Source organism: Anguilla anguilla, chromosome 10 (genome assembly GCF_013347855.1).
Source record: "Anguilla anguilla isolate fAngAng1 chromosome 10, fAngAng1.pri, whole genome shotgun sequence".
In the NCBI taxonomy this organism is placed as follows: domain Eukaryota; kingdom Metazoa; phylum Chordata; class Actinopteri; order Anguilliformes; family Anguillidae; genus Anguilla; species Anguilla anguilla.
Window position 1 is genome coordinate 40167787 of NC_049210.1, and position 12810 is coordinate 40180596.

A 12810-nucleotide genomic window follows, 5' to 3' on the forward strand; every position below is an offset into this window, starting at 1 on the left:
TAGCTTTATTGCTCATACTGCAAGCTGACAGATTTTTAGCCTGTATCGAAACGCGAACATTTATAATAACTATAATAAACTACAACCCAGTCAACTCATCAAATTTTGAATACATATTATTGGACAGACCAGCATCATTAGATGCCACTGAAGATCATGACATATTACATGGGTATAGTTGGCCCTGTTAAACTATTGTACTATAGTGTCATTTTGCATAATACTTCACATATCAAGCATACTGTGAAAGATATCACAGTGCATAGACTACTTTTGCGGTCATATCATTCATAAAAGTGTTTTGGATTATGGGATTTGAGGTAATCGGCTATTGAACTGTTTGATGATACCAAACAGTACAACTATCAGCTGCAAAGCTGAGACACCGTAAAAAAGTGGAACCTGTGACTGCAGCAGTTGTAAAATTACAATCCAGAGCCAACTGGAAGTTGATGGATCTTTTCATGGAGCAAATGATTCTGCCCCAAACTCAAACCATGTTTCACCAGTCCTAACATGCCATGCCATTGCAAATTGCCAACCCATGAGTCCCTTTAGTGTCATTACGGTTCACCTGGATGTAAAGCATTCCATGACACTGCTTGCAGATTTTTCTTTTTGCAGTTCAGCGCTGGCTTTAAAAGTCAGAGGATTGCCTCAGGATATTTAACTTTGTTCACACAACTGGACTAATCAAGAGACCACTGAATTTTCCCATTATTAGTGTCCTCAGAAGCCTTGATATTATAAACACAAATTCAGCCTCCACAATGCAACTCAAACCAATCATTCATTCACAAAAATGAAATTGCAAGTCCATTCATGCTTGTGATGACACAAAAGGCTAAATTATAATACCAAGTAGCAGCAGATGGTTCAGTATGCAAGTGTCTTGCCTTTCCAGAATTTGTGGCCATCTCATATAGAGGCTCTAGGATGTCATTTTACCCAAGAAACACACTGTATGCATTTCTAAAACTAGTTTCCAGAGGAATGTAAATTTGTATTTATACTCAAACCAAAATCATGACGGGGGAAAAAAATCAGGAAATGCAATTTTTAATAAACATCTCTTTAATGTATTTTATTCCAGACGTGTTTAATTCTAACCAGGCTTCACATGAACTGGATTCAGTAATGCAGGACAAGCAGCAAATATTGAAGACCCAAAATGGCTGAAGAGTGTACAATGTATCCATTTCTGAAACTTGATATTGACATGGGAACAATACAAAAAAAAAAAAGGTAACATTACAAAGAAATAAAAAAACAGAAGCTCCACACTGCCCAGTCAAGTCGGGAATCTGGTTTTGGGGTGTTATTTAGTTCGCCTCATCCTTTGAAGCCTCGTCAAAATTCTCCACAAGGTCTGAAACACAGAATGTTACATGTTAGCCAGTCAACATTCTTAACATGGTTGTATTCTCTGCACTGCGTTGGGGTAAATGTATTAAGTTATCTCCTGAACAGTCCATATCCCGACATGTTATGCAATAAGGAGATTCACCAACCAATTTGACTTTGACCTGATCAAGCATTAGACAATTTTCCTTTTTGTTTCCTTTTGTCTCTTATTCACTCATATTGACACTGTTTGGACGAAAAAAAATTCATTCATATTTCACAAGACCATAAGATTTTAATGCATCACCTGGAACTTCATCATCATCTTCCTCCCCAGCTGCAATTGGTGCTTTGGCATCTCCAGCTATATATATATTTAAAAAAAAAAAAAAAAAAAAAAACAGAGTCAGTAACAATATATTAAGAGAAATTCTAATTCTGGTTCTCGTTGCAAAAGCATATACTAGGTCAATCGCACTGTGCCACTGCTACTCGGAGTAATATTACTGACTTCATGCATTCATATCAATGCAAACATATCACTTGACATTTGCATACCTGACACCAAAGCATATGCCACTTGTAAGGGAACAGTCAATGCACAGAATGGACTGCAAACACAACCTTGCACAAATGGTAACTGAGCTTTTCACAGTCATGCAATTACTACCAATCCCCCCCATTCATTTCCCTGTCGGATTAATTTCACAATTCACAAAAGGAGCACACTACACAGCACAGCTAAAGCAAAAAGAAATGAAGGCCAGTTCCCATATGGCCATCATACCATACCTCAGCAACAAGAGCAGGGACAGGATAATCAAGAACAGTTTAGCTCATTGGTTTGTTCAATAATGTAGTCAAAGTAGACATGCAAACATTTCTCCACGTTTTCCTCCTTCCCCTCCCCCTACTCTCTAAACAGAGATCAATGTGTATCCTTCATTGAAAAATGTAGAAAAATAGAAATGTTTAAGGAGAGTCAGTGGTATAAGGAGGGGGGCAGGGAGGTTGCAGATGTAATGCCAGAGATAAGTGCAAAGACTGCAGTGGGAATAGTCAACCCGGCACACTCATCAACCAAATAAGCCCTCCTGAGCTACAAGACACCATCTGCTACGCAGCATGCTTAAACATTACCAATATCCACAGCATCCATGCCCTTTGACCTCACTTACACTGCTTGGGCAAGGCCTCTGCAAGTCTCCTAAGGCTGGTCAGGCTGTCGGCCCCAAGCTGGTTGAGGATGCTGGGCAGCATCTCAGTCAGCTGCTTGGTCTCAGCGTGCCCTGTGATGGTGAAGGTGTTTGCTGCCAGAGATGCCTGAACTTTAGGGTTGTTGAAGTGGATCACTGTGCCCTGGTTAGTGAACATGTTGACCTGCAAAATGGAGAGACACTGATAATGAGTTTCTGAAGACAACAATGGCTCAGCAGAGAGAAATTCCATTCCATGTCACTGGGAGTGCCTGCATAAATAAATGAAGCCAAATACCTCTTCGATGCCAGAGATATTGTTGACACCGAGTTTTTTCAAGGAAAACTGAAGCTTCTTGTCATCGGCGGTTGCTGTTCTGTGCACGACCTTCTTCTTTCTGCGAGCAGAGCCCTGTGAAATGCAATGAGGGTTACAAGGGCACGAAGTTGTTGGAGAACAAAAAGTATAACGAACCAAATACGTTGACCAATGACAGCTGGCTCAAAAGTACGTGAATAGCTCACCTTCCCACCAATGCGGACTTGTGCCTGCAGTTTGGCGAGTTTCTCCTGGTTCATTATTGTTTCTTTCATCTGGAATAATATAGATAATCGTTAATGTTTAACGGCGACACTCGCAAGAAGTTCGGCTAGCCAATTAGTGTAACGTTACCCATGTTAGGCATGCAAGTTAACACACAGTGACTATTTATGAAACGCAGAGCAGCTGAAGCTCCATTCGTACAATGCGTCTCAGATGGCAGAAAACCGCCCACAGCTAGCTAGTTAACACAAGTGGCCAGCGACAGTTAGCGGGTTATTCGCCAACTATATAGCTAGCTACTTAGTTCACAGTCCAGATAAAACCGTGCCTTTTCTGTCTACTGCCACATAAAAATACACTGATTCAATTTAAGCAAACAGCATTTATAACGGAAGCCATATCGGAAGCTGTGCTGAGACAACGTTTATACCAATTTAGCTAGCTAGCCTTAAAAAACCAAGATAGCTTGCTAGTTCTAGTTATGTAGTAAACCAGTTTAACAGGCTAACAAACTTTAGCTACCCAGCACCCGTCATTCTAGTTAGTCATTGCTGAATACGAACACAATCCGGTTGTCTCGTTCAACATCTCGGTTAAGTGATTGCCAAGTTAACGCCCTTAGCTAACGCTAGCTAGCTAACGTGGGTAATGCTGACTTTAATGCCAGTCTCTTAATAACTTCACCCATAAGGCTGCAAGCTTACACGCTATCAATAACAAGCTCAACATGGTCTGCGAGATACACAATCCTGGATTGTCAAAAAACTGTCGACAGCAGTAGCGTTGGCTGTTAACGCTAACAGTAGCTAAACTAGCTGGCTAATTAAATTCTGGAACTGAACTGCCCTCGAACAAGCTGAAAAGTATTTCGTTAAAACGAACTAAAATACAGTAAATCATACTTCGATATAACCTGCACGCCAAGCTTTCAGTTACTCCTAATCGGAGCCACTCGAAGAACGCATATGGCTAGCTAGCACGAGTTCTCTCATCCGACCTGGCTAATTTAGACCGGGGCCTGTCACGAAGATACGCCGAGCAGGCCCCTATATTCAAAACCAGGACCGTTTTGTCTTTCGTCCTTGGTTCTGCGGTTATAATTTTGCCTATGCCTCGGGTCTCCATATTATTTACCTTATATTGTCCGAGTAGGACGTTGCTGTAAACGAAATGAAAGGTTTTATAGCTTTGCACTGACCTGTGCTATACGGACGGCACACACGCGGGGAGAAAGATGGAAATCAGAGGAAGGAAAGGAAGTGACGCAAGCGTACTAAAAGAAAATACGCGCCAGCAGAGGTGGGTACTTGGGGTAGCCTGTCCCAGAAAATGCACCAATTACTGGAATGGCTAGTAGAAATTAGGCTATAATAAAGCCATCAGTCATGTTATGTCACAAGATCTTATGTTTATTTAAAATAACCGAAATAATTGTTTCCACGCAGCAATCTCAAATTGAGAAAAATTTAAATGGACATAGTTTGCTTCTTTGTGACTTATGTTGTGTGTTTAGACTAAATAGATCAGTATAATAGATGATGATCATCATCACCATCATCATAATCATAATAATTCTCATCATAATCAACATCATCATAATCATCATAAAAGCGCATTTTTGTGAGCAGTATTTCTTACATGGTAATAAGTTGCAGTATCAATCTTAACCACGGGGTTGTGCTGTTAAGCAAGACAAGAGTAATGAACCAAAAAATATCCTCAACTAGGTCTAATTTACCTTCATGTCCAAAATAAACACATAAATAAAATAATTAAGCGTTTTTGATTGTGCTCATTTATTCAGATCCTGTGAGATTGTGGTCCACTTTCGTTTTTTTAGGCTTACAATGGCAAAGCTTCTGAGACCATTTTTTGAACAAAATTGAGGTAAGCTACTTCTGTTTTTACCAGAAAAACAGTAAACCTTTTTCTCATAGATGCCTGATTCCTCAAAAGCGTGTTTGTCCCGTTGCTCAAGAATTCTATTCTTTCTGTTTGGTTTTAATACCAAGTTTAATGCATATACTAAAAAAATAAGAGCCAACAAACATAATCAAATGTCTTTCATAGCCTATATAATGACATTGCAGTTACTTAAATTTGTGTGAGCTAAGATGGCCAATATTTTGTAACTTGGCCTCATTTTGATATCAATACTTTTAACGGCAGGCCTAGATTTTGTTTCAATTAATGACTTATGGACAGTGCTTTGCATGCGTGAGTAACTTAGAATTTTTGAAAACATTATTTTAGATATGTTTTTTTATTATAAATTAACCATTTATCATACACCATTCGCAGTTGTTTGGTAAATTTCTAACGACCATCTCCTACTCTATAAAAGCACCAGTGACGTTCCAAAGCCATGTGATCTTCGTGCCTGTATATACAGCCAATGAAGATACACCCAGAGCTTGCCTTCAGAAGACCGTTTTATAGCCTTCTTGAAATGCTTTCAGTCCGTGGATATGTCATTCGTTTATGGGAAATGATAAGACTAAAAGTGTGGTGCTGGGGGTGAAAGAACATCTTTCCTTTTCGCATTTATTTCCTAATGAGTTGTTTTGAAACAGAACAGAAATTGTGTCTTCTACGTGACTTCGGAAACTTACAGCGTTGAGCCATGACTTTGAGCTCGGATATGTCAGATGCCTCTATCCTTTCGGAAGAAACTGACATCGATGTGGTCGGCGAGGGAGAGGACGGGGACACCCAGACGCGGTCCTATGCAGATGAGGTGGCTCAGATGCATGACGATATTCTTTTGACTAGTGCATCCCGGAATCCTTTCCAACCAGCTAGCAAAAACACAATAGTCAAGCCCCCTTATTCCTACATTGCCTTGATTACAATGGCCATCCTTCAAAGTCCAAAAAAGAGACTCACGCTATGTGAGATTTGCGATTTTATCAGCAATCGTTTCCCATATTACAGGGAGAAGTTCCCGGCTTGGCAGAACTCCATCAGACACAATTTATCTTTAAACGACTGCTTCGTTAAGATACCACGGGAGCCTGGGAACCCCGGGAAGGGTAACTACTGGACATTAGACCCGGATTCTTCAGACATGTTCGACAATGGCAGTTTCTTGAGGAGGAGGAAACGCTTTAAACGGCAACAAACTGCGGACCTTTTGAGGGAGCACAGCAGTTTTATCCCCTCTGCTGCATATGGCTTTGGACGCTACGGCGGCGGTTATGGAGTTCAGCTACTGCCCTACCACACACATTCAACCGTCTTTTCATTTCAACATCAGCAATCTCAACGTTCACACAGGGAAACGATTGTCCCAGCATCTTCTTTAATGTCTCAAACCAGTGACCTGGCAAGGAGCCGAGTTTACCCTCAGCCTAGTCCCAGCCTGGCCTCCTCCTTACAGACAATGTCAAAAACTGGTTTTCCTGTCCAGCAGTACCCCTTTTTCATAGAGAGTATTATCGGGGGTTCATTGAGTTCCAGTCGTGACTGTGCCTCGCAGAGTTCTATTTTTCCAATGCCATGCTCTGTTACGGCACAGTCGCTGTTGCTGCAGACTTTGCGTAAAGGAACTGATTAAAATTTGCCGTATAGGCTACTTTCCAAACCAGATTTGCAGCGCTAGCTGTTAACGGTATTGTGTTGTCAAACACACACGCAAAACATCTCGCGGAAGGTAGGAGTATTTTTGCACGTTGTTATTACATTTGTCCAACATGCAGAAACAACCGTTCGTGTCTGCAGGGTTCATGTGAATTAGTGACAATAATGCTGAACGTTTAAATGTGAATGTAAATTTAATGGCCTATAGTCCGTCATCTTTGCATGCGTTTTCGTTGCGCGTATTCAGCTAATGGTTTACTTTATACAGGCACGCACACAATGGCAGGTTTTAACACAATATAGAAAATCCAATAATTGTTTCTATCTGAAGACAATGTTTTCTGATAATTGTTTGAGTTAAATTGAATTTGTACTGAAAAATATTAACTAAAACAATACATGCATATCCCATGTGTTCATATTCAGAAATTAAGCATTGTGTGTCTTATTTGTCTATAAGACACACAGTCTATATTGTATTATCGAAATGTGATATTTTTATACATTTTCAATGAGAATAAATATTGTTTTGAATCAAAATGCTTGGCAAATCTAATTGGTTACATGTAGACTTCACTTTGGTTTAAAAATATTAAAAGGTCCTTCATGAAGAATGCCAGACATACATTTTCCTTATATTTTTTCGAAAAGCTAATTCTGATTGATCTTCAATTAAATACAAATAAATTTGATTGACAGGTTCAACAAGAATGATTTAAGGTCTCGTAAAGTTATGTTAAAAGCGAAAAAACAGCCTACATTATTTACGGTATCGTGCTTGGCTGTGACCAGGGAGTTCTATGTCATATACAATTTATATCTAACTGTTTTCCGAGTCACGCTAGGGTGTATGCCCTCTATGTGAACTTTAGAGGATGCGTTTCTATTCTGAAAACTTTATATCAGTCATGATTAAGCAAAAGTCAACCAAAATTCGGTTTGAAATGCTTCAGTAGGCCTACAACAAAATACAACCGTCTGTTATAAATAGTAACACGCGGTCGCTTTCATTCTGCTGCCTTCGCGTTATTTCAGTTCAAGAGCTGAAACGCACATGCTTGGGCACGAGAGGGTCATTTGAATGTAAAAAAAAAAAAGTTTTTGTTGTATCCCGTGTTCAATGAGGGAGTAGAATTCCAAAAAAGGAATGTGTTTCTATGTGCCTACGATGGAAATTAGGTCTTGCCATTGTTTTTAAGTGAATACACAGTTATTAAACGAATAATAATAATAATAATAATAAACACATTTTGATAATAACGTGCTCGTCCAATCTGAAAGAGATTTATATTCTTGTGAAATAACTGCTGCGAATATAAAATACATACCCATGTCTAATATCTTAAATTGGGTGCCAAAGTGACTAAAATATATTTGTCATCTATTTAAGTGGTAGCGCAATTAAGACAAATATCGAAATAGACCACGACACTTGTGCAAAATCGTTAGATCATTTTCACTAAATCTATTCAGCAAACAATGCATATGAAGCATACATACATTTTCGGAATGATAAGCATATGGAGGTGGAGATAAACCCCACTGTTACATAATTAAAACGTACGAAAAATGAGCACAGCTGGTACTTCATGTTATAACACAAAAGTAATTTGGCTTCTTCAAATAGTACAGCTATCTAATACTCTCCGCTTCATAATTAGTCAACTGGAATTCACAAAAACTATGCTTCAGTGTCTTGATTGAGGATAGAAATTAGAACACATCTTATGTCAGGTAGGTACAAATATAGGCAGTTCCATATATAAATTCGTGAATAGACAGACAACCATTAGTTTCAACACCATGTAAATATGTTTGTTTTTTGTTTTATTCTTTCATTACAATGACAATTGTCTAGAAAGCAATGTGCAAAATTCTTACATGAACATATTTGATACATTTTATATAATTAATATTAATTATTAATGCATAATTTTTGGACAGGACTGGGATTTTGAGAACAGTAGTTTGGGATGCCCAAGCTGTCAATTCAAAATTCCTCTTTGTTTCTTCACATTATAGTCTTGCCATTTGCAATACATCAAAGCAAAAATAGGATTTGCTGAAAGAATAGAAGTATTCATATTTCCATTATTGAAACCTTATAAAGTTTTCCAAACACATGATGAAATAATGGTTGTTGTCTTCAGAAGGGTAAAGTTGTAGATTAGATGTGTATGATTTCCTGGTAAAACACTGTCATATTAGTCTACTTGATGAAGGTACGTCAATCACTTCAGTTAATATCCAACATATATTTGTTGTACAATATTAATTGTACGTTCAATGTAAAAAAAAAAAAAAATGTAATCTGTGGAAAAAGACCTCTGATAAATACAAGCGTGATGAGATGTGCGATACATCTGATCGGATGTTTTATCCATATTTCACTGATGTCTCTTGAATTGAGCTGTTCTCTGAAATATTACCAGCAGATTGCCTTAAGAATAATTATCTACCATGCATATGTATTTGGATCTTGAAATATTTAGAATTTTATGGTATATTTAATTGTAAAAAGTAGCACAAATAATTGTGCTGAAATAAATTGCTTGGGGTTGTAACCTTTCTGATGATCACTAAGGGCAACAATTATTATTATTATTATTATTATTATTATTAGTTTAAATTTAATGCTGAAGACATTCATGTTCACTGTAAAACTTGAATTTTAAAAAATGTTCTGAAATCACAACTGCTTCTTTATCAAAGTCATTTGCACTGAGATCTGTGGCATGATTACAACTTTTGTAAATGAATGCTTTGAAGTGACACCATTCTGGAATATTAAGCAACGTTATTTCCACCTCAGTTTGATTCCAAATTAGAATGTGTAATCCAAGTTTTTTACAGCAGTTCTCCTTGCAGCATTGCATTGCACCTCTTTCAATTTGGGAGGGCGTAAAGCAGCGTGCATGTCTTCCAGATTGAGTGCAGTCAGGACACTGATTCTTTCACAGTTAGTAATTTGCCTGCTGAGCTGCCACAAAAACTGCACCACAGGACTGCGCAGCCGAGGCTGCTGACACGGGCAGATCTTAGGCTCCGGATCAACAGTGGAGTTTCTATGAGAAACAGACTGACTGAATCCTGTCAAACTCAACACGACGCTACAGCCAATCGCGCGTGACTTGACACAATCCAGATTTGATCTGCATCGTAGGGCTCACCACCTGTAAAAAAATCCTGATTTTCATTTCCTTGGAAAGTTCATTTTAATGGTGTACTATATATTTTGTGGTGTGTCAGGTCTTTACTGAGCTACAACAATAGCTGTTGTAAGCAGATTAGTTAACGGCATATTAAGGAATTTGTTCCGCTGAATTGTATGCATTGTTGGGGTGTACAAACCGAGCTTGTGAGAAAAACTGCTGACAGCCAGTATATTATCATCTATGAAAAAACAGTATTATATTATTGACAATATTATGGAGAGTACTTCCATATGAAAATTGGTTCATAAATGGGTCCCCTTATGATATAGAACTTGCATGTAAATGGAAATAAAAGTTATCTGTCTTTCCAACTCTTATTTAAGCAGCGACAGACATAAATGTCAAACAATGTCTTATGGAAAGGAAATCTATACCATATGTATTCATATCATCCACATCATCACTCACTCAGATCTTCAGTATCATCACACACTTACTCACATCCTCCATGTCATCACTCACTGAAATCCTCCATATCATCACCCACTCACATCTTCAATATCATCACTGAATCAAACCATCCATATCATCACATCATTACTTATTCGAATTCTCCACATCATCACTCACTCAAATCCTCCAAGTGAAACTTCTTGTGGTAGCTGAAGTACCAGTTATTTTTATTTGTTCTTCGTTGAGATTTCTCACTTCAAGGTGACACTCCCTCCTCCACCTCCCCACCCTTCCCAAAAAAAAAAAAAAATTTGTGTTGCATTATGTTACCCACTTTCACCATCATATGATTGGTATCCTTTAGCGTGTTTGTCTTGGCATGGTCGCTGCTCCAACAAACACATTCAGGCCCAGAGTTCTCAATCCCACTGGCACCCAAAGAGGAGCATGCACAATCCAACATCAAAACAACATCCAGTAGAAACAAGCCATTTGTTCTAACTGCAGTTATATTATTCCATATTCTTTAAATGGTGTGGGATTACTATGTCTGCATTAGCTACAATAATAAAAATTTAAAAAAAAACATTTTGAGGTAAAGGTCAAAACAAAAGTTGAAATTATTTGTTTTCGCTGGCAGGCAAAATGTGACTTTGGTTTCACAAAATATAAAACAATGAAATAATTTATAAGGAGAAACAAAGACAACATATGTATAATTTTGATTGTTTCAGCCAAGAAACAAAGAGTCAATCATTAACGAAGAGATTTTTACATTTAGACTTACATATTGTGGTTACCGAACCACCTTGCTAGATGTCATGTATGCATCATGTGTGTCTGTTATTATTATCTACAGTGCCATGAAAAAGTATTTTCCCCCTTCCTGATTTCCTGTATTATTGCATATTTGTCACACTGAATGGTTTCATATATTTAGACAAAATGTAATATTAGACAAAGGGAAACTGAGTAAAACAGAAAACACATTTTAAACATTATGTCATTTATTTAATGAAAAATGTTATCAAACACCCATATCAAGTCTCAAAGTTTATTCCTCAAAATGAAAGACAATTAAAACTTTAATGCGAATAATAGCCATGACATTGTGCAGTAAATTGGTCTGCCTGCCTAAATGTTCCTTTTCATTTAGAACATCGCACGTGGCTCACATGTGTCTATTGCCTTGCTTCTGCGTCCTTCTCCCTTTAAAAAACATTTTTGAAATATTTTATGAGGAATAAAGAATTCTTATGTTTTAATAAACAGGGCGAAAAAAGAATGTCTTTCAGTCTTTCAGGTTTGCTACTGAAATTCTATAACTTAATTACTTAATTATAATAATTATAATAATCTTTGGCTTCCTTTAACTATGCAATATTTGTTTGTTTCAAATTAATGTGAAAGAATCACCGAGAAAGTTATTTGAGATATAATCACACTACAATGCCATTAAGGTACACGTGAACACATTTACTGTGTTTATTATTATTTTATTTGTATTTTATTATATTTATTATATAAAATATGATTTCATATTATATTTTATTTATGACATTTTTAATCCATAAGTATACCTCCAACCCACTACAGACCCAGATTGTGTTTTATGGTTTAATATAATTTATTCTATATGTGAACTGGTATATAAGAGCTCTCTGATCCCGTTGGTCCTACAAAAGCTTTGCTTTTTTAAAATACATTGTTTTTAAACACACCGCAGATTGTTCAATGTAATGGAGTTTCGTTAGAGTTAGGCACTTGTGATAAAAATCTACAACAGGAAACTGCGCTGGAATTCGGCGAAACTTAAAGCCTACCACTGTGAGGCCCCTTTCAGGAGAAACACGTATGGAAGGTGAGAATGCTCTAGTGAGAAGGAGCAGTGACAAGTTTCAAGGAGATAGGGATGTTTCTACTTTGAAGCCATATAATCTTGTGAACTGCTGCTAGTATCGAAGAGACAAGAAACATGTAGCTGTATTTGGGAAGATCAGAGCAGGAAAACATAAAAAACATACAGAGGCCAGCAAGCAAAGCAGTTATCAAAGGTTTCAGACAAAGGAACTGTCTGATGTTGTTACAGTTTATCCGAAGTGATGTACAATAAGTGCGTACCGAAGTACATTGGAACAACTACAAAACACAGGTCCAGTAAGGTACGATACTCGTTATGGAACTGTAATCCATAGCCATGAACATCAAGCCAAGTTCACACAGTAAGCACAGTCATGTTGTCATGGACTACACAAGCAAGTAGCATACAAAGACATTGATACTGCCCTCAATGTCCGCATGAATCCATCAACCAACTATTGGTAATGTTCTCATTGACCACATGCCACAGATCCTGCCAAAAAAAGATTGAACTAGAGACAGCCTGAGAGCCAAGCCTGTCTCCGTTACACCAAAAATGTAGGCCCACCACATGACAAGAGTGCAACTCCTCCCACTAATGCATTCTGTTTAATCGTTACCACAGGATGCTCTTCATGATGAATGTTGTTAAGTAAAGCTCAGATTTACTTCACACTGA

General features: G+C 37.8%; 2 protein-coding genes across 3 annotated transcripts; one reads left to right on the forward strand and one right to left on the reverse strand.

Annotated features, from left to right (window-relative positions):
• Positions 1 to 1043: 1043 nt before the first annotated feature.
• Positions 1044 to 4406, reverse strand: LOC118237082 (transcription factor BTF3). 2 transcript variants are annotated; one of them, XM_035435505.1, is made up of 6 exons: positions 4283 to 4406; positions 3066 to 3134; positions 2839 to 2952; positions 2523 to 2724; positions 1652 to 1708; positions 1044 to 1369 (listed from the first exon to the last, which is right to left on the reverse strand). In XM_035435505.1, exons 2-6 carry the CDS (start codon positions 3132 to 3134, stop codon positions 1323 to 1325), a joined length of 489 nt encoding a protein of 162 aa, XP_035291396.1. In that variant the 5' UTR covers positions 4283 to 4406; the 3' UTR covers positions 1044 to 1322. The 2 variants fall into 2 exon arrangements, with proteins under 2 accessions (XP_035291396.1, XP_035291397.1); XM_035435506.1 differs by lacking the exon at positions 4283 to 4406 and adding an exon at positions 4219 to 4243.
• Positions 4407 to 5516: 1110 nt separating this feature from the next.
• On the forward strand, positions 5517 to 7083 carry LOC118206830 (forkhead box protein D1-like). The gene has a single exon (XM_035379941.1). It carries the CDS (start codon positions 5708 to 5710, stop codon positions 6638 to 6640), a length of 933 nt encoding a protein of 310 aa, XP_035235832.1. The 5' UTR covers positions 5517 to 5707; the 3' UTR covers positions 6641 to 7083.
• The last annotated feature ends 5727 nt before the right edge of the window (positions 7084 to 12810 follow it).

Bases quoted from the DNA above. Each gene is read 5' to 3' on its own strand.
- LOC118206830 (XM_035379941.1), top strand. From the start codon at position 5,708: ATGACTTTGAGCTCGGATATGTCAGATGCCTCTATCCTTTCGGAAGAA.
- LOC118237082 (XM_035435505.1), bottom strand. From the start codon at position 3,134: ATGAAAGAAACAATAATGAACCAGGAGAAACTCGCCAAACTGCAGGCA. The intron at 2,953-3,065 runs GTGAGCTATTCA...TGCATTTCACAG, and splicing joins AAGTCCGCATTGGTGGGAAG to GGCTCTGCTCGCAGAAAGAA. The intron at 1,370-1,651 runs GTGATGCATTAA...TCTGTGTTTCAG, and splicing joins AGATGATGATGAAGTTCCAG to ACCTTGTGGAGAATTTTGAC.